The sequence below is a fragment of the Acipenser ruthenus genome, chromosome 14, assembly GCF_902713425.1.
Source record: "Acipenser ruthenus chromosome 14, fAciRut3.2 maternal haplotype, whole genome shotgun sequence".
Lineage (NCBI taxonomy): Eukaryota > Metazoa > Chordata > Actinopteri > Acipenseriformes > Acipenseridae > Acipenser > Acipenser ruthenus.
This window is the reverse complement of record NC_081202.1, coordinates 6151931-6174063: the sequence shown is the minus strand read 5'-3', so window position 1 is coordinate 6174063 and position 22133 is coordinate 6151931. Positions and strand designations below refer to the sequence as shown.

The window sequence follows — 22133 nt, the reverse complement described above, 5'->3', positions numbered from 1 at the left end:
TAACCCGTTATTCTAAATAGTTTAAACCTTTATTAACACGTTTATAGATATGAATAAATGTATAGATATAAAAGTAAAATGTGCCCCAAAAATTCAACTGATGAACATTATGAGCAATTCATTTGTAAAAAAATAGTATTATTTGTTTATTTAACAATACAACAGTTGCACAGGATTAACATATTTATTTGTTGGTAAAAATTATTTGATAATCATTGATCCCAGTTTAAAGAAAATAAGACAGAAGTTTACATTAGTAAAGATGAATGCTGAGGTTGCACTGACGTCTGTATGTTCTCCATTTATGAACATGATGGTGTGTGTTCTGAGCCAATGAAACAGAGAGACATAAATATATGAGTCATTTCAGATCACAGCTCTTGTAATCATTTTAATTTGTGTATATTCATAGACAAGAGGTCAGAAAACAGCCTATTTACAGTAGTTCTCATTTAAAACTACAGTGCAAAACATTTGCCTTCTTTAAAGCCTTATTGGTTCACATAATGCTAGTTTAGTACAAGATCTAGACTTTCATTAATTCCTATATAAAATGTTTGTATTCTTAAACAAGGGGTTAGTGCCGGACTTTGCATAGTTGTTTTAGATACAAAAATGATCTTACTGAAAATAAGGATATACTAAAGAATTAAATACTTAGTAAAACGAGAAGCAAAAATGGCAAATTAAATAAGCATGTAATGTTTGTAATGTTGAACATAAGATAATATAGATGATGTTAAAATGTGCTGTTGACAATTCCCTTGTAAACCCAAACACATTTACATATATAATAAACCAACAAAAAAAAAGAAAGATAAAGTTGAGGATGTTGCATGAAGCCTTTGCTGCTACAGAAATGGTATGTCTACACCAATACGTATTTGGGGGGGAGAGGGGAAACATTACCGGAGTTGCTTTATAATGTACGGCTTGAATAGTGTGATGGAAACGGAGTCAACAGGTCCCAAAGGCTTCAGCAAAGGCTTTGAAGCTCTCTTCCCCTCCCTCTCTTTCTCTAACGCTTCAGAAGCAAATGTTGGATTGAGACCATTTGCTCAAAACAACATTCCCTAAATACTGATGAAATGCAGCTTTTGCTCCACCAACAAATGCATGCACCCATAAGGCTCTCTCTCTCTCTCTCTCTCCCTCTCTCTCTCTCTCTCACGCGCACACACACACACACTCACACATCATTAGAAGAATCACCTAGATGCATAAACTAAGAAAGGATCCTTTAGTTGTCTATATATTTATATATTATAAATGAAATTAGCCAACGGTGCTTTATATAGCTAAAGTAATACCCAGTGGGTGGTATCATTGATATATTTCTACTATGTGTGTGACCTAATAGCTTTCTTTACATAGCAAGCATTTTAGATGTATGCATATGTATTTATTTTTAATAGGCAGCATTCAGAATAAACAAACTGGAACACAAGTTATTTAAATACAATGTATTAATTACTTTAGAAAAGAAAAATACAATAGAAAACTGGATTCAGCAGTTTCTCTAGCAAAGTAACAGTTTTGTTCAATTAAATATGTATAATTAAGTATAAAAAGTGTACAGTGAATGGCATATTTACATATATACACTTTGAATGGGGTCCCTATATACAGTATATAAAGCCTGCATTCTTGATGTTCTTGGCCTCTTTATTTAATATATTAATATCTGTTAGAGGGGCTCTCTGTGGTTCACAGCACATGGTAAACAGGTTTTGTGGGCGGCGTTCCTGGAGTGCTGGGTAGGGAGTCAGTGCTGGTAGGTGATAGGGCACTGCTGCTGTCTCGCACAGCCAAACCACACTGATTGGATGAAGAAAGGCGGTCCACTATACTTGATAAGCATTCCAAACTGGACACAGCAGGGCCTCTCTCACTGGGGAACACTGAGCGGGAAAACAGAAAACACTATAAGTAACCAATACAAACATCACCTAGGAAGTGCATTGATTATTCATGCAAATACCCTCTACTGCACATACACAGCTACTTCTAATAATATCTCAGTACTGTAATACACTGTACAGCAGAGTCATAGGCCCAGCCGTTTCTTTGTTTCTTGCAGTTTGAAGTGCCCAAGATAAAATAATGTACTATATATTAGTTTCCTTAGTGAAAGCTACTTTGAGAGGGAATTGTTCAGGTGTTGAGGACATATGGTAATTAGTTTCAAATCATTTTTTTCATGCAACTGTTTCTATAACAATATTTATATTAAATAAAAAAATTGAATCAAGCAATTAATATTTACAGTAGGATTGTGCTGGAAATGAAAAAAAGATTCAAGAATGATGCCACAGGAACTTACCATTCTGTAACTCGTGGCTGTAGCAGCTGTTTCTATGTGACCAAACGGGGCTGTTGCACTCCTTTAGAAACAAAAGATACAGTAAATGCTGAATGTTTAAGAGAACAACAGAAAACTTCTCAGCTTATCGGCGCCATAGCAAAGCACCACCAGTAATACGCATTGCATTCGGCATGGCAAATTGATTGTGTTAGTGGAAACTACACCGGTTTTTGCAAGATGACACTTTCCCAGAGCAAATATGCGTGGAAATCCTGGAACCAGGATAGAAAATGCAGTCAGGAAAAATGTGTCAGCATGTAGACTTCACCAGACTTCAGTTAGGTGCACTTTTTCTACTCCTTTATTAGTCTATAAAATGTCTAGTGGTGGGAAACTCATTACCCCCCCCCCCCCCCCCCCCCATCTATTAAAAAGCATTGTGTGTGGCACACTTTAATGGATATTGGGGCAATTAGAAGTCTTCAGAACTGGGGTTATTTTCCAGAAAGTATTCCTCTGGACAGGATTAAAAAACAGTACACATAGAGACATGTTGTTTCTGGACATATTATTGAAATTCAGTGTATTTTAGAGGTAAAACCATATTAGCAATAAGACACAATTTAGTAGATTGTTAAGGATATGCAGTAAGTGATGGTATCCTGCTTCTGCTAATATTATGTTGTATTCAACCCAAAGCCTTATAGTACATAATCTAATCACAATTCCATTATATACGCTCATGAAGCATTTCCAGTTCCCTTCATCACATTGAATATGATATTAAAAAAAAATGTTTACCATTCCATCAGAGCAGTTGGAATTGGGGCTGCCCGGCTCAGAGCTGCTCTGTCCAGGCAGACTGTAGTAGTTCTCCACCTGCTCTCTCAGGACGTCTTGGAGACTCTCAATGTAGTGGATAGCGTTGCGCAGGATCTCCACCTTGGGCAGCCTCTGGTTGGGGTTAGCCGAGGTGCACCTCCTGAGGTTCTCAAACGCCTGGTTGACCTTCTTGAGCCTCCTCCTCTCCCGCATGGTGGCTGCCTTTCTGCGGTCCACTGTGCTTGACTTCCTCTTGCAAGCTTTGCAAGCCCACATCAGGCAATGGCCAGCTTGGTGGTGGCCACTGGGGGCTCTCACATGCTCGTCCTCGTCGGACCCTTGAAGGTCATCCAGATCGGCCAGCCTGTGCTCAAAGTCATCGATGAACTCTGAGCCCTCTGGGGAAGGCATGCAAGAACTATCATGAAGCAGATGAGATGGGGAAAAGTGGCAGCTGTCTGAGATTTCCATTGCTGGTTGCTGTAGGTAGAAAACTTCTGGAGTTCCTTCACAGGATCGTTCAAAGATGAAGGCTGTGAAATCTTTCAGTGTGAAATCAACAGGAAAGTTCTTAATAAGCTAGGTAATTGAGTGAAGTGTCTTTGCTGCAGCCAAGGGGCCTCTTATATATCCAAGGCTGGAGTAGCTTGCCCACATTGGCCAGCTGTTAATTAGCATATCCCATCGCCCACTTGAAGGATGAGAAAATTCCCCCTCCCAGTTTTAAGCTCACACACCCTGCTGTTTTTGTTCTCACATCTGCATTTTCAGGCAATCTATCTGCTTAAAATCACATATTTATTTAATATATGTAATAGTCTAATCTTTGTTTGTTGATTTCAATTAACAACATTGAGAACATTTATGGTTTTTTTTTTTAATAAATACATTTTTCACTCATAGTGTAGGATTTTATTTGATGTTAAGTTTTTTTTTGTTTTTTTTTTTACTTAAATACCACTGGTATGCTTTTTTAAATGAGGTAGCTACATACAATAATTAACCATAAGTGAATATAAATTATTGAATTAAAATATGTATTATTAGATGTATAACTTTTTGGGTTGATCCAAACATCTGAATGTATCAATTATTTAATTCCTCATCTTAAGAAGTTTATGATAAAAACGTGCTATGCAATATAAAGAAGTTTATGATAAAAACGTGCTATGCAATATAATCATACATTGCCTAAATAAAAGGGAATGTACACCCATAAAAATATATTTGTAAGATTTAACTGCTGCTGTGACCTGATCTTTTTTCAAACCAAACAGTAAAGCAATACTTTTCCTCAGCTTTCCAAGGTTTGCTCATTTTTATGGTCGAGACAAATTGCACCGTTACAGATTTGTCCCAGCTGTGATGCAAAGTGTAAAATTACAAACTGAGCAAATTCACACAGTGCAGTGACTGACACTGCTCCAAAAAACCTCCAACGGATCATTGCAAGTGTCAAGTGATCATTAAATTGGTAATGAAACCATTAGCAGGATTTTGCCACGGTGATGGCATCCTTTTACAAAATCCTGAAGGACATTACAATGGACCAAAGGAAAGGAAATCGTTTCCAGGACATTTTGTGTTTACATTTCTTAACTTCAGACCCTGTTTATTATTGGTAGAACCTTTTTTTGCACAGAAGGCCTGTTTTTCACACAAACATTGTGTTAGTCTTGAAATATCTATCCATTTATAATTCAGTCGCTGTCTTTCTATTTGTTTGTCTTAGACTCAATGTTTACGCTGCCGTAGTCTATTTGGGAACCACTTTCTAAAAAGACGTTTATAACACCTTATGTGTTCACAGTAAAACAATAGCCTACCATTAACTTGTATTAAAAAAAAGTTAGAGTTATGTTTTCTTTCAAACTAATCCTTGTGCATAGCATCCCTTTGTCGACTGGAAATATCTATTGTAAACCGATCCCTTCTCTCAAGGCAAAGCGCATGGCTGGAACGAAATAACACCAGAGAAACATCACTACATTACAAGGTTAGCTGATGGGCGAGCGAGGAGAGTTAGTGCTGGTGGGAAACGAACTGGGAATTCAAGTGATGAAAATAAGATCAGAGTGCAATTAAAACGCACCCGGAGAGCCACAAAACAGAAATGCTTTGAAACTATGTCAAATGCACATACATGCATTTGCAAGAAAGAAAAAAAAAAAAAAAAAAACAAGTTCAGAGTTAATTTTCTTGAAGAGCTTATTTGAAATGTTACTTGTGACATTTCTATTATTATTGTTATTACAGTTCTATCATTAACGTTTTAAATTTCAAGTGACAAAAAATATATAGGCCTAATAATAATAATAATAATAATAATAATAATAATAATAATAATAATAATAATAATAATAATAATAATAATCTTTTCTGCATTTTCGGTTCTTAAAAAAGTTCGCAAAAACGGTCACGCTTTGGTTTCATTAACATTGCGTACTATATAAATGCATTGCTAAAACAAACAAATAAGTACAAACTAGTGTAATCTGCATTGTTCGATTTATTTACTTATTTTTACTTGCGTAGATATCTCTTTTTCTCATGCAAATTATTTCCAAGTCCATAGCTAACGAGTTCATCTTAATTTTAAAGAATAGTAAAAGGCAGGCTAGCAATGCAAGGCAGATATTCCTCACTACGTGTTAAAACGTTTGGTTGCTTCCATCTCTGGGAACCCGGCACACCTAAGAAAACATTTTAGTAGCTGCCATTGAATTGCAGGCAGAGTTTGTATAGGGGACAGCTGAAGAAGACATTGGCCTCTGTCTGGCCGTCGGGATTACTGAGGAGATCAAAGCCAACTGACTGTGATCTGCTCCAGAGAACGAGAATACCTGCTCGCTACTGCTTTTGTAACCCAAGATTAAACAAGCACATGGCACAAGTATATTGCATTGCATATTCCCAGATGTATCGATTATGTTTCCTTCTTTTCGTTTTCTTTTTTTATAATTACAACCTTTACATTGTAAAAAAACAAACGTGGTGTAATAAAGACAATAATACCCCATAATATACAATATAACCCCAGGCAAAATACAATGGCACACTATAGGAATAGTTATACAGAATCGTATGGTATTTCTGTACGTAATGTTATTGTTGAATATTAATACAAATAATTGAAAAAATAATTGGTCGCATTTAATATAGTTAATATCCTAAGTCATCATCAATAATAATAATAATAATAATAATAATAATAATAATAATAATAATAATAATAATGGCTAAAAGCTGATGTCCTGCAGATGTTCAGTTATTAACATTTCATAAGTTTAGATTTCTTTCTGATCATGTTGTATACATTTTCCACAGACCCTTTTTTTTTTGGTTTCTTTGTTTGTTTATTGGATAGGTTATTGAAACAGGGAAATCTATTCATAATACAGTACCAAGAGCTCCTGGTTCTTCAAGTATAAAATACAAAACTTGATATTAACCCTTAGCTAACAATTGATTGCCATGTTTACATGACCAGAAGCCATCAATAACAATAACATGTCATCAGTCTGTGAAGCTCCTGTTTCTAGTTTGACACGATTGCCTGTCCAGAAGCAACAACAATACAATGTTATCAATCTGTAAAGCAGCATGTTCTGTACAGATTAATGACATGGATGAGTTACAGTGGTTTTAAAGGGGCCACATGGGCCTCCTGTTGCAGGTGGGTTGGGCAGTAACAGTAGGTCTTATTGCACACAAATCACAAATATACAATCACAAAACGGAATGATACATTGCTAATGACAGCTATGAAAGGTTAAGTGTGCAGAATAAACACCAGAAGCCTTATTATATCTTGCTGTAGCCACACAGGTTTGTACTCCAGCCAGTACTGTATTGAACTGTATTAGTACTGTGTTAGGTATTGTATAGGGGGCAGGGCAGCCCTTAATTACTCTGTTAACCAAGATAAACCTGGGCTGCTCTGACAACTTCTAATCCTAATACACACACACACACACACACACACGCGCGCACACACACAGAATAAAATATCTAATGCATTTAAATTAGATATAGAGTACTTCTGAATCATGATATTGTGTGCAATTCTGTATCATATTTTTTTTTGTTATTTCAGAAAATTAATATGAATATGAAAACCCGTTTTGATTACCCTGTCATAAAATGCATTCATTAAATGGCTGTTTTCCTTATAAGCATATTATTATTATTATTATTATTATTATTATTATTATTATTATTATTATTATTACTATTATTATTATTTATTTTTGTTAAAACTAAGAAGATACAAAATGTAGCAATGAATTTGTGGTATTTCTCAAAATTAAGTTTGTGCTACCAGTATAAACTTCACAATTTTATTTTCATATTTACAGTGCATACCGGTACTTGACTTTACTTTTATTCAATAAAATAAATGCACTGGTGTCTGAAAAGATGCAGGCTTAAAAGGTGAATGTTTTTTGGACTATTTGAAACCCAGCAATCTTTTTTAAGCGTGGTGGGGCTCTTGTCACGTTGATGACTTCATTTAACCTGAAAGCCGTTTCTCATAAGATCCACTTGCAAAGCAAAACAAATACCTGAGAGCAGAGTGGTTAGGCAATACGGGCTGAACTCTGGGAGCCAGATCCTTAGCAATGAACTCTGGGAGCCAGATCCTTAGCAATGAACTTCCAAGGAATGGATCTGAAAAATCTTGGCATCAACTTAATGGGCACTAAGTACAAAATCGCTTTCATTAGGTTAAAAGCGGATGACTTTGCGCCCAAATCCCTTGGAAATAGACTGGATTACACGAGCGACTACTTTATCTTGACCGGGTTATTGGCTTTCCTGGAGGCCTAACAAGTCTGTGTTGACTTTGGATTTGGACTCAGGTAAAGATTATCGTTATTAATATCAAACACAAACAGTTAAATTGCAAACACATTCAGGATTTTCAGGGGGGAGACTTACATGTTAACCTGAGCTGCACAGGTCACTTGTGGGAGGGAAATTATCATTTAATACAAAAAGAAAGTGCAATCTTTTATAGTAACTATGTTATATCCAGTTTCATTGAAATACTCTCTGAAGTGTTGATAAGGAGGCCCAAATGAGGAATCAAATTACTTTGAAGTGTGTATTTTAATACCCTGTAAAATGTACTAGTATTAATTTAAGAGTGCAAAAGCCTCAATTAATTTATTATTAAAGAAAAAGGATATGCTTGGTGAGTCATTGTATGAATATGGCAGGGTCCAGTCTGATTATTCAGATAAAGGCTACAGATAAATCTGCAGTCACAATTCGCTATAATGGCACTGGATTTTATTAGTTTATTTTTCAAGAAATCACTCTAGACCTGTCATGTGCTTAGTGTAATGCTATGATACATCTCTGTTGCCCACAACACCACAAACCAGACATTGCCAGCAGAACAACTGGAAACTTGATCCTAAGAGACAGATCGTGGGTGGTGCTCAATCTTACTTCTATAAAGACACTAACCTGTGTTATATATTGATATCAATGGCAGGCTACTAGAGACCAACTCCCAAGCTTAGGTGAAAGCACCTTACACAGAGTATTTCAGTAAATGCAATATGAATCACTCAGAATTACTGGAAAGTAATAAAAACTAGGAACATTCTACTTTTCAAGTAAAAAGATGAGATCTTTACTAATAGAGGATACAAAGTGTTACATTGTTAGCCTCAACTACAGCAGTACATATTTATATCATAGATCTCGTGATCATCACCTGCTGATCAATGCCAATGCATGTATTTCATTTTTTTTTTTTATACCTGAACCTGTCAATTTTTAGAGGTAGTAGAATGGTACTTGGATTGTGGTCTTCTTTTTACAAACTCAAGACAGGCAGAGTGTGATTTAGAGTGGGCAGGAGGCTGGCTGTGTCCTGGAACAGCATGGGTACAAACTCGAGACAGACAGTGTAAAGATTTGGAGCGAGCAGGGGGCTGGCTGAGTCCTGGAACAGCATGGGTACAAACTCGAGACAGACAATGTAAAGATTTGGAGCGGGCAGGAGGCTGGCTGTGTCCTGGAACAGCATGGGTACAAACTCAAGACAGAGTTTGAAGATTTAGAGCAAGCAGGAGGCTGGCTGTGTCCTGGAACAGCATGGGTACAAACTCGAGACAGAGTTTGAAGATTTGGAGCAAGCAGGAGGCTGGCTGTGTCCTGGAACAGCATGGGTACAAACTCGAGATAGACAATGCAAAGATTTGGAGCGAGCAGGAGGCTGGCTGTGTCCTGGAACAGCATGGGTATCTATGCACTAATAATGCATAAAGCTAAAGCATATTCTTTGAGGCAAACTACTAAAACAGGTACAATAAGTAATATCCTTTCTAATATATCAGATACTAGCTTAAAACTCATAAAGATCTCCTGGTGGATGGTGTGACTTTTATATTCAAACACTTTTTACACAACACGTTTCTGTATTGCACATTAATCAAGAAAACTTAACGTTAGGGTCAAAGACACAACTTATACTACTAAGTTAACACTTTCAGAGGTTCCAACGTGATTTCGGATTGTGTATTTTAACATAGACTGTAAAAGAAAATACCGTATCTTTACCGTAAATTTACCTTAATATTTACATGATTTTTTCAGTTTTGTTTTAGTTGTTCAATATAAAATACTTTTGTACCTTTAATAAAATATACACAAGAATGACTCGACAAATACAGTTTTATTAAGTCAATATTAAGTTAAATCTACCGTAGAATTTTTTTTTAAAACTGTGTATGGCTCTTAGATAAGACCTTCAGGTCTGCCAGGAGTAAAAGTGTTAAACTAAGCATTTTGCACTACCTGGTGGTCAAATGTTGTAACTGTGCGTGTGCTGGTACATGAATAAAAAAAAAACTGCCAAGATGAACATATTGCGGGTATTAGCCTATTATATCAAGTAACATTGTTTGAAAAGTGCATCGTCCAGAAACGTCATTTTCGTACTATTATTTCCTGATAACATCAGTTCTGGGTGCTGCTATGCTCTGCTAAAGTACAGAAATACAACAACATAATGGTCTGACACACTCCCGGCATGATATCATGAAGTTTATAAACTACTCCTTCAGCTTAACCTACACTTAGGCCAATTTGATGAGAAAATAATTGCGCTGAATGTTGCACAATCAACTGGGAATGTTGCCGACCAGCTTAACTGGATATAATGAACATGTAGTTTACGTGAAAACTTATTAGACTAAACATACAGAAGCACATTACGAATAAAATAGATTCTAACCCTACAGTAGTGTATATGGATGTAAGTTGACCAACAAAAAAAATGATATGATAGCCTATGTATAACTAAAATACATTTAATGGAATATAGTTAGTAGTCTGCTAAAAACGACTTCCTGTCAATGAAGTTAAGCACACTCCGAAGCGGGCTGTTTGTGTTCTTTATTTGAATGCACAATCTCTCTCTCTCTCTCTCTCTCTCTCTCTCTCTCTCTCTCTCTCTCTCTCTCTCTCTCTCTCTCCACACACACAGCGTATTTTATTTGTTCATGACTTTGCGTAACTAATACATAGCCTGCATATCATAAAAATGTCTAATATCATAGTAAAGTTAAAGCTCCCATGTTAAAAAATAAACCAAAAAAAACAAAAACAGAAAACTAAAAATGAATTTAAATAGGCTGTATTCATAGAAACGTTTTAACTAAATTGGGATATTAGAAGTTTCATAACTTTCATCGACCACTCAGGAAGTTGCATCATATTATTATTATTTGTTTACTTAGCAGACGCCTTTATCCAAGGCGACTTACAGAGACTAGGGTGTGTGAACTATGCATCAGCTGCAGAGTCACTTACAATTACGTCTCACCCGAAAGACGGAGCACAAGGAGGTTAAGTGACTTGCTCTGGGTCACACAATGAGTCAGTGGCTAAGATGAGATTTGAACCAGGGACCTCCTAGTTACAAGCCCTTTTCTTTAACCACTGGACCACACAGCCTCATACCTGCTATAACATTAAAAAGGACAAACTAAAGGAAATCATAAGATTAAAACGGTTTTTAAAAATGTGATTTTGAGATTTAAAAAGGTTTTACATAACAATAAAGGCACTGTTTAGCGACTTATAATCGCGATAAAACCCTGTTTATAAAGCATAGGTGACCTTGTCTGCACAGCAACGCCCTGCCTAGGGCTTGGGCTCTACTGTCCCACTTATATCGGGTTCTATTCAGAAGCGGTTTTATTATTTTACAACAAAACACATTACATTAGTTTATCAAATTTATTTAACAAAACTCTTACTCAAGCTTTGTGAATAGGGCTCACTTTTTACAGGACTATATAAACCCTGGTATTTAAGATAACTGATTCTTGCCATATAAGCCTAAAGTCCTATATATATATATATATATATATATATATATATATATATATATATAGAGAGAGAGAGAGAGAGAGAGAGAGAGAGAGAGAGAGAGAGAGAGAGAGAGAGAGAGAGAGAGAGAGAGAGAGATAGATAGATAGATAGATAGATAGATAGATATAGGATACTTTTGCATAAGGGGTATTGATTGTTTTGTTAAATACAACATATAATAAATGAATGGCCTGTTACATATTTTTATTTTTTCAATATGTACACACTATAGTATAAATATGTTTTATTTACTTACATAACTTAAATACAAAATATTTAAAGCGTATTTTTGGTTCTTACAAAATGTTAAGAAATGATTGATATTTACAAGATAGACATACCGAATTCTTGCATGACTTGTTAAAAAAGGCCACTTGGGTTTTTGCTTCTGAATCATTCAAGGAATGAACGGTTAACTTCAACACACGAGTAAGCGAGCAGTATTACAGAGGGCTGGTAATCAAAGTGGAAGCAACGCTTGCCACTAACGACAATGCAAGAGGGAATCAATTCAAATGGGCCCTGGAAATGTAAAAAGGCGTTTTATGTCCCCGATCAAAAGTTGATCCCATAAGAGTTCATTTCTCAGCGGCTTCTTCACTGTAGTTCATTTTTGGCTCTTCACTTGAAATACTGTCCACTATGGAAGAAAGACAACGCAGACTGCTGGAAGCTGAAGGCTCAACACCAGATCCTAAAATTAAAATCAGTAAGAAAGTGTTATTCTAAGTATCTACATATTACTGAATAGCAAGAAACAACTATGGGACATTAGTAGCGCTAAAATTAACCTCTATGTTATTTGAAGCCTTCTTTTTAGAAAACACACAACTGTTTTAACTTATCAAGGTGATACATACTTTGTGCTGCTGTACTATTGTGCACTAGTACTCACCTTCTCTTTGGTTACTACCGGCTAAATTGGAATGATCGGAGAGATTCTGCCAGTTAGAATGACAGGTGCTTCTTCCACAGAACTCTGCACTGGGTACCTACAAACAGAAAGGTATACAATGTGTCTGTTGCAACAACAGCTGAAGTTAAGTTTGCATGCTAGTTAAAGGTCGTATGCTGGGACTCAGTTCTTCACAATTCCATAAATGGTTTATCACGTTAATCTGAAATAATCATCAAATAATGTACTTAAGAAACATTGAAAGTTACGCTTTTTTGTCGCTGAACCTCACTTGTCACATAACATTATTCATTAACAAAATATTAATATGTAATAGGAATAGTCAACACGCTGTTTATCTTTCTTACGTGCTGATCTTTCAGATTGAAGTTAAATGGGTCCACATTTCCCTGCAACTTTTCTTGTTGATCCAGTGTACGTAAAAGGTCCTGAAGTTTCTCAATGTAATTTATAGCGCTTCGTAGAATCTCCACTTTTGGCAACCTCTGGCTTGGATTTGGCACCGTTTTTCTCTTTAAAGCCTCAAAAGCTTCATTAATCTTTTTAAGCCTCCTTCTTTCTCGAAGAGTTGCTGCTTTTCTCCTGTCAGTTGGGGCTGATTTTCGTTTACAGGTCTTGCAAGCCCAAATCAGACATTGCCCTGCACAGTGAGGTTGGAGACCCGGGGGTGCTAAGACGTGCTCTTCCCCGCTGCTGTCCCCAGTCTCGGATGGTACCTGCTCCTGCCCTGGTGACAAGGTGCCATCACTCCCTTGGTACAAGGGAGACACCTCTGCCATTTCCAAGTGCTGCAAGGGTCCAGTATCCCCATCCAGATAGCGAAGGTCATTGAAAAAATAAGCGTTGGTCTCAAAAAGATCCATCATGGTGCTCTTGCGGCCTGTACTAGGTATGTGTTTGACATGAGTGATCCAAACCAGCAGAGGAACCCCGGCGATGGCATTTAAATAGCGCAATGACACAAGTCACTCGGTTTATATATATAGTAGCAGCTGAAACTCTATCCAACTTTTAGCTGTCGCAGCGCATCAAACTCTAAATCTGAGTTTAACGAGTCTGCAGGGGTACGACGACTAGTGGAGCACCATTCGTTTCAAAACTACACGTTAACACCGCTCGATGAAAGGTGAAACGTAACTTAAAACAGGTAACAGGTGCCAACAATATTTATTTCGGACAAACGGATTCCTACTGCACTGTTGAAAAAAATGTAACTGGAGGCAATTAAATATCCTCTATTGCTTAGACTGGTGTGCATAACAGCACGCTGTGAATTGCGCACATGACAACATAATACACTGCTTAATTGGATTACACGTGTTTGAAACACTTCTCTATTGCAGAACCAGACGTGCAGTTTACTTTCACTTTTTATACAATGGACGTGTTCCTTTCCTGTCGCTTTTAAAGTCATTCCTGATTCTTATTAATAGTGCAAAATGTGGTGTTATAGCATTATTTGTCATTTATCTATTTGTCTATCTTCTTTATTGATTTTTGAACGGGTCACTATCTTGCTGTCTTGGTAACGCAGATGGAATAATAATAATAATAATAATAATAATAATAATAATAATAATAATAATAATAATAATAATAATCAATGTGTCAGTCAAAATATGTTTAGTCTTTTTGTGTCAAAATTATGTTTAAATTCTAAATACGTTTTTGTTCAAACATAAACTTTAATGACACAGAATATCAATGTCACCCTAATGGAAAAGCAAGATATAATACACAAAGTGTAGCAAAAGGAACAAAAAAACATGTTTACAAGGCTGTCACACATTTGAGCTGGATGTGCTAGGACTTGGAAACGGATGTGTAAATCAATAAGTGCAAAGATCACATGTATTTAAGTATGGTGATGAGTAATATATCAAAGCGCACACAGTCTTAACATAGCCCTCCCGTACATTGCACGCATTCTCAGAGCCTTCATTGCCATGTTTAAAAACCTGATGGGTTGAAAACTGGAATGAGCTTTGCATTTTGTCTTAATACTATGTCTCCTGTTTACTCTTAATAACATTTCAATTTGTTCTGCAGTGTCCATGTTACAAGTTACCCCTCCCTCTGTACCACCTTGCAAAGAAAACACTGCAGAGCAGCCAGGGATGGTGAAGAGGATTCCATTTCAGCTCTCAGGTTTCTGTGTTGTGGATAGTTATGGCATAGAGGTTTAAATGGCAGATGCCCTAATGCCTACTTCAGGGCCTGCAGTGACAAATGGACACCTCTGCACAAACACTTGATCCTTTAACTGACAAAGCAATGGGTTTGAGAAACCTGCCCAATCACGGTACAGACAATTCAGTGGAAAACACTGTTACTGGGAGGCAAGGCAGAAGCCTCTCCATGCAGCCTCCCTAGAGTTCACTTTTAAAAAGCTTATAGGAGCTTGCATACCATAATTAAGGGAATGCTGTATTGGTTTGATTTCAAACTCTCTGGTTTTATATTGAACGCATTATGCAAAATTCACTGTTGCAGCTTCAAAACACTACCAATGAAAGAAAATAGAACCAGGACACATTGGTGGTATTTTCTTAGCCACAGCTGTCAATAACATTAAAAGGTACTAAAAAGGTACAGCTTGGTCTCCACAACCAAACATATCATCAATTTGTGTATAAACTGATACCTGTTCCACTTGTGCCCTACCCATACCCTTACATTCTCAATCCCTCTCTGTATAGTCCTCTGTTGGAACCGTTTATAATTTTGAGTGCTCATTTATACATTACAAATTCTTCTGGGATTGACAACTGCCTATATATGACACTGGCCTCTTCTTTATGTCTTCAATGGACCTATTCTGCTGTGTCAGCTGCTGAAGCGATTTCAGAGGATTTGATGCATTTTCCATATAAAACCTGTTCATCTAAATACTGTGTCCATTTTCATAAGGACCTCGCGTTAAACTGCTGTCGGCTTAGTGTGGATATGGAGCTAAAATACACATGCACTGGCCTGTGAAGACAAACAATATGTGTTTGTATCATGAAAGCATAGCTTGATGTCAGCTTGATAATAATTAACAACACCAACTGGATGGTGAAAAATGCTGATCGATAGAAAGAACAGCTTTATTCTTGCACAGCTGTGTGTTTTACTACTGTATCATACCTTTATGCTGAATGTTTTCAGTATCGGTAGACGTCAATACAATACCAGATGTAAGTAGTCTGCAGTGAATTTTAACAGTCAGTTTAATGTAATGTTTTATAGAATTTGTAAGATTTTGTAGAAATTTGATTCAAAGTTAGCTCAGTGTCCCATATCTGAGGGAAGTGTAAATGAAAGGTTTTTGGTTCCTTTTTCTCCAACAGTCTAAAGTCACTCATTACATTTACATCACTCAGTATGGCTTCTAATGGACTCCAACCATCGAGGCATGTTAGGGCTTGTGTTAGAAACACTCTCACACTGTGTAGGAGGGTTGTAACTGGTTTTAGAACAAAGTAACTAGGGAATCAACTCTGAAGACACACAAAGAAAACAAGCAGTTACAAACCTGTTGATATCATGTTAAAGTTCACCAAGTGCTCCAGTTATAATTTAAACAAATACAATTCAAGTTTAAACTACTTTAGGTAGACATGTGTGGTACTGTACATATAATGCAGAGCATAGGTGCTTGAACACTTTTAATGTACCATTTTCCTTCTTGTAAAGGTTGCTATCAGCATTCACTGTACATTACCATCAATGCTTGTGACCTTGAGATTGGAAAAAGGCTGAACATACTGCATAAACTTCAATGTCAGACAGTGAAAAATGTATATCTGTGATCAGATACTCTGCATAAGATTCTGGACGGAAAGATTCTGGTTGGGGATCTCAAGCACAATAGAAAGAAAAAACACTGATGTACGGGTAAGTAAGATGGGCCGAGTTGAGTGGGGGACGGAGGGGGGTGATGCTGGGACGCCAGAATCACCATCGAGCCCTCTTGAGGTGTCGTGGGCTAGTCGACAAAACACTGAGGATGGAAGGTGCCCACTTGAAGACCCCAGAGATGTACCCTACTTAGCTCAATCCAGACGGTTGTCATGCTGATGCGCTGGGGAGACTGCACTGTGGTTGATCCCCGGAGCCAGCATCTCAGCCATTGTGTGTGCTGATGCGCTAGGGAGGCAAATAAGCTGATCCCTGGGGCCAGCATTACACTTCAGCCATCAACACCAGGCAGAAGGATATCTACATCATTATATGGAAGGAAACGCAAATGGATGGAGACACAGATGGATCACATTAGTTTACTGTAAAGCTACGTCTTAGTTGGTGCTTATCTTGGCGAGAGCCGAGTTCAAATCAGCATGAAGTTTTAACATCTACTCTCGTGTAATGGAAATCTTCTGCTTGAATGTAATTATATTTAACGATACACTGATAGGTACTTTGTAGAAATGTAAACACTCTGGATATTGGATTTGTTTTTCTAAGATATCTGATGTCAAGATAATCCCTTTATGTCCATTTTTGTTTTTATAAAGCAATTGTATATTAAAGCAAAGCACATTTTTACTTTTATTATCTCTAGTGATATATATTATGAAACATTGTCATGCCCCATTGACACAACAAATACATGTAGACTACTGGTACGGCATAACTAAAACAATTTATCTGGTCATAATACAAAGTTCTGTACGTATTTCACATCACTGTGTGTGGTGAAAAATTTACTTATTCATCTTTCTCTTTTGTAAGTGTCAACCACCGAGTCAGCAATGAGCAACAATTGAACCCAGGATTTGATTTGCTCTAATTCCACCAAACCAAACCACCTCCCAAAGAAAATGCTTTGTTAAAGGAGAATGAAAGGTCTTGCCATGCTTTCCTATTATATTAAACATGTACAGTCTAGATATGACTTTTATAACTAAATCGTGGGGGTTGATTTGCAATATAACATCAATTAGTTCCCCACAATGAAGATAGTCATGTTGTTATTATATCTGAATAGATTGTAGTTTGAACTCAGACAGACTTATGGGTACTACCACGGAGCTTTCCAAAGATCATTTTCTATGGTAAAAATGTAGAAATTTTGTCTATCGTCATGACGAGCCTATTCAATTAGAGGCAGAGCAGAGACAGATCTAAATACTGTCACGGTTTAGATAATTAAAATAGGACTGTTTGTGTACCAAGGTAATAACAATCAAACATGCATCTGAGTCTCTTAGTGGATGCCTGTTAATTTTATTTTTGTAAATCTGGTAATTTCTATTTAATCTCTTTGTTGTAATTTATTTATTTGTTTGTATTGCATCACTGAGATGTAGTGGTTTATTTAAAACGAGTGATAAGTTTAAACATAGCCCCCTATTTCAAAGTACAACAGAGCATGCAGGAAAGTTTAGGAACTTTCAGCTTGCAGAGTAAGCTCTCAGATGGTCCATAAAGTTAGGTTAAAGCTGACAATGAGAAGTCAGTTTTAATAGCCCATATGTGCCCCTGAAGAGCTACTGTGTGCCCCGCAGTAGCAGATAAATCCCTGCAGTGTCTGGGGGTGACAGTTCAGCTGTTCAGGATCATGGGATGTTCTGCCAAGACACATAAAGCTGAGGATCCAGAGTACAAAAACGTACACTTAAATAGGGTTTATTGTGACAGCACTGGAAGTAATCCACAAGAAATGTCAACACCATAGAGGCCAAAAACAGTCCTGTCAAAGAACTATTGCCTTTACATTACATCCAAACAGAAATACATGATAATCTTCACCCTGGAATTTACACACAGACACACAAACAAACAAACAAACAAACAAACAAAAATCCAATAAAAACCTGCTTGGCTCACATTATCTTACCAAAAAATACAATAATTCGAAGTAAGAAATACAAAGACATTTTAAATTAGCAGTACAAGAATATATGCAATTTTAAAATACAATATTTTTTTGTGCAAAAAAGATGTGATACTCTTGTATTGTCTTGTGTGATCTGAGGGAAGAGACTGAAGGCACAGTGATGACAGAATGCAGGGTAGGGGGAGGTCTATTTGCAGAGATTTGGCCCCTATGTACATACTTTTTTTGTTGCTGCTGGTTTTTAAAACCTAAATAACCCAAAACAAAGCCAACCTTCCTTGTAAATAGAAATTACATTGTAGTTTCCTCCCATTCAAGCTCCACGTCACCTAAAACAAACAAAACAATCGGTTAATTAATATTTAGATATTTAATTAGGTTGCAGAAGCAACAACTTAATCTTAAAATTCAGAGTCAATGGGCCCACATTTTTATTCATGGTCTACGCAATTTTGCAATGGTCACACAATGCACTGTAAATCAGGTTCCTGTTTTCAAGCACTTTTCCCAGATTTATAGTGAGGCTGTAATAAATGCCCATAAGTGTAGACTGTAGTTATCCATGAAGCAGATCTGGCATGCTGTGGACAACTGCTGTACACACTTGCAAAATCACCAATGTGCCTTGGAGGGACTGAACTGCATGGATCTCCATTTTGATTGCAGTGCAACATATTAGCACAAACCAAAAGTTTGGTAGCACATTCGTGATGAGGCCTCATGTTCATATGAGTGATTTTGAAGTTCTTTGAAACTAATATCCTCTATATATGCAATAAAAAAATAAAAAAACATATGGCAGCAAATAAATCTCATCGGGAGAAATGGGGCTGAGATCCTTATTTAGTGAAGTTCCCTCTACCACTGTTGCACTTAAGAAACGTTTCACATCAGCCTGTGCTGCGTATGGATCGAGTGACCTGAACATGGAAGGTTTCATATTCCACTGGAAATCCAATAAGCCAGCATAGCTACTCTAAAAAAAAAACACACTGTCTAAATTCAATTCAATTCTCTAAATTCCCTGTCCCTAAATCCTACTGCTACTGAATTATTTTACCATGTTTATTTTCAGGAAACATTTTACTCACCTTCCATGGCTTCCAAAGAGTCCATCTTTTCAAGTGCTGAATAATTTACAAACCAAATAGACTGGCTGTTTCCCTTACTTGACAACAGATCCAGAGCGCACTGGTGAAGAAACATGTACTGTGCCTGCATGGGAATATAAGACTGTCACATTCATCATAGGAGTAAAACATATTATACAATGGCAAGAATGCTCCTCCTATTCATTTCAATGGACTGTGGGATGTCATAGCCTTGGTGATATCTCATAGCCATTGTATAATCACAATACGGCTTCAACGACACATACCCCATGGTGCTATATGGGGCACTGCGGGCAGCAGTGTGGAGTACTGGTTAGGGATCTGGACTCTTGACCGGAGGGTCGTGGGTTCAATCCCAGGTGGGGGACATTGCTGCTGTACCCTTGAGCAAGGCACTTTACCTAGATTGCTCCAGTAAAAACCCAACTGTATAAATGGGTAATTGTATGTAAAAATAATGTGTTATCGTGTAACAATTGTAAGTCGCCCTGGATAAGGGCATCTGCTAAGAAATAAAAAAATAAGATATATGGCTTAATGTTAATATGCAGGGTACCCATATTAAAAAAATAAGTAGACAGGATAAAACACAGTACTGACATAAAAACAAACAAGATGGATTTTTGGCTAATTAAGCTGCATACTCCTAATTTACAAGGTCTGATTATATCTTAAGTGGTAATGTAAAAAGATCATGTATTGTGCAGGTAGATGGGTAGATTATACATTTCACAGAAAAACTTTTTTTTTTAATAGAAAAAATTGGTGTACTTGACTTCAACTCAAACAGACCAGCATGTGTTTGAAAGTGAGATTTGAGAACAGATAATTACCTCATGTTTAAGGGGAGAGGCATATTTATGTTGTATAGTGACCAGAGGTCCCAACTTTACATGGGGAGTGTCAGGACCAGGCCTAAAGCTTTAGTTGTCTGAACATATCATGTTTGGGGACCCTGACAAACTGTAAACTAAGCTCACTGTTTGCAGTTCTTACCAAGTTCTGAACCATGCACATTCGCTCACTGCGCAGCTCAGCAACTAGGCCATAGATGTCCACAAAGTCATGGTCGCTCACATGCTGTACAAGGTGATCTAAACCAATAAACACCCCCGTCCTTCCCACTCCGGCACTACAGAAAAGAGAAGGAATGAAAACAAGCATTCCTTTAGATACAGCAAGCTTCAATATACTCTGAAGAGAAAGTTACAAACACATATAGGACTCTTGTGATTAGATATGTAGTTTATATTGCCCCCAGTCAACCACTAGCTTGGACACTTTATTTAAATTGTCTCCCCCTTCCCTATGCAACCTTTTTGTGATAGAACACCGCCCACTCTAAACCCCCGAAATTGCCCTGCTGACCTTATCTGACGCCTGAAACAAATCCCTGTTTAAACCTGCTAATCTTACACTGGAGTAAATGCGGTCTTATGTTTGTGCAAAATCCTGACTTATGTATAAATCAGTTGATGATGAAATCTATATGCGATACAACTTTTGAACCAAAATGAACTGTTTTTCTCATAGAAATCAATAATTAAAAATGTGTTTTTGTAATATAGACAGGATTAGTTGAGTATCTCAATTCAGAAAGTGGACAACTGAAGCACTAAGTAAGTCTTATTCCTTGCAGTAGGCGTAGGCTACAGCAGGACCTCACTGGGAATGACATGTTGCCTCTCAGTTTGGTTATTATGGGGAAAACCTTCTGTTATATAAGTAGGCCTTCTGGTTTTTGGTTTTAACCGATAAAACCCGATAAGGCACCTCCGATACAAAAAAAAATAAATCGGTGGATAGCCAATTAACACCGGAAAACACCGGAAAAACTGTGGACATGGTTAATCTATTCACGTTGACTTTACCCTTTTCACATTAAAAAAAATAAAACCTACTACAAAATAATAATAAATACATTTCCCAGTGCTGCTGGGCAATGTCCCACCTTCCTGACTTGTGTCTATTATTGATTAGTTCTGAATACTTTAAACCCGCCCCAACTACTGAGTGACAGCACATTCCTACATTTCTATTGGTGACTCTGCTTGCGAGATTTAAAACGAGATTACAATCAGGATGGAGGCTTGTTAGCAGGATTTAAAGATGTATTACAGTTAAGACACAGAAGATTTAAAACAGAATTGTGGTGAAATGTACAAAGATGCGTATACACAGAAACCCCAGAAGAATGTGCCCGTGCCCGTGACCATAGGGATTTCATTGTGGAAGACTGCAAAGGAAAGAACGTACAACTTAAGTGTGCAAGTACTGTCGAGTTATTTTGACACACACACACAAATAAAAAAACGCTCAAACATTTTTGAAAGTAACCGAAAACACTAATTTCATACAGTATATCCAAAACGAAGGCCCCGAAAAAAAATATTTACATAACTCGAAAATAGCTAAAAATAGCACTGAAAAATACAGTTAATACAACCCGAAAAACAGAAGCCCTATATATAAGGCTGGTATAACTAACTAGTAAATGAGAACAGCTCACCTGCAATGCACTGCAATGGTTGTGTTGTCATGTGCTCTGTTAACACGTATTAGTTTTACAAAATGAATGAGTGCTGTGCTCGATTCAGGAACTCCGTGTTCTGGCCAAGAAGTGAAATTGAAATGGCGTACCACCATGCAGTCACCATGCTGGAAAAACAATGAGAGAGCATGCACTGCTATGGCAGGAACAATGGGACGATAAGCTGACACCTTAACACACTAAATTTAAACAAAATCGCAGTTACAAAA

The 22133-nt window shown here is 37.1% G+C and overlaps 3 protein-coding genes across 3 annotated transcripts in view; all 3 read right to left on the bottom strand.

The window, feature by feature from the left end:
• Positions 1–234: 234 nt before the first annotated feature.
• Positions 235–3997, bottom strand: LOC131697400 (myogenic factor 5-like). The gene is made up of 3 exons (XM_058985657.1): positions 3107–3997; positions 2324–2384; positions 235–1901 (listed from the first exon to the last, which is right to left on the bottom strand). The coding sequence occupies exons 1-3, from the start codon at positions 3596–3598 to the stop codon at positions 1708–1710; spliced, it is 747 nt and encodes a 248-aa protein (XP_058841640.1). The 5' UTR covers positions 3599–3997; the 3' UTR covers positions 235–1707.
• A 7579-nt stretch (positions 3998–11576) lies between these two features.
• LOC117419989 (myogenic factor 6) lies at positions 11577–13404 on the bottom strand. The gene is made up of 3 exons (XM_034033457.3): positions 12785–13404; positions 12417–12513; positions 11577–12215 (listed from the first exon to the last, which is right to left on the bottom strand). Exons 1-3 carry the CDS (start codon positions 13301–13303, stop codon positions 12100–12102), a joined length of 732 nt encoding a protein of 243 aa, XP_033889348.2. The 5' UTR covers positions 13304–13404; the 3' UTR covers positions 11577–12099.
• A 4630-nt stretch (positions 13405–18034) lies between these two features.
• ptprq (protein tyrosine phosphatase receptor type Q) overlaps positions 18035–22133 on the bottom strand; it is a 78878-nt gene continuing 74779 nt past the window's right edge. Inside the window, exons 51-54 of the mRNA XM_058985655.1 lie at positions 21883–22031; positions 20370–20505; positions 19353–19476; positions 18035–18590 (exon numbers count right to left, since the gene is read on the bottom strand). Coding sequence (XP_058841638.1) covers positions 18553–18590; positions 19353–19476; positions 20370–20505; positions 21883–22031 — 447 coding nt within the window. The 3' untranslated portion in view covers positions 18035–18552. The remainder of the gene's footprint in view (positions 18591–19352; positions 19477–20369; positions 20506–21882; positions 22032–22133) is intronic.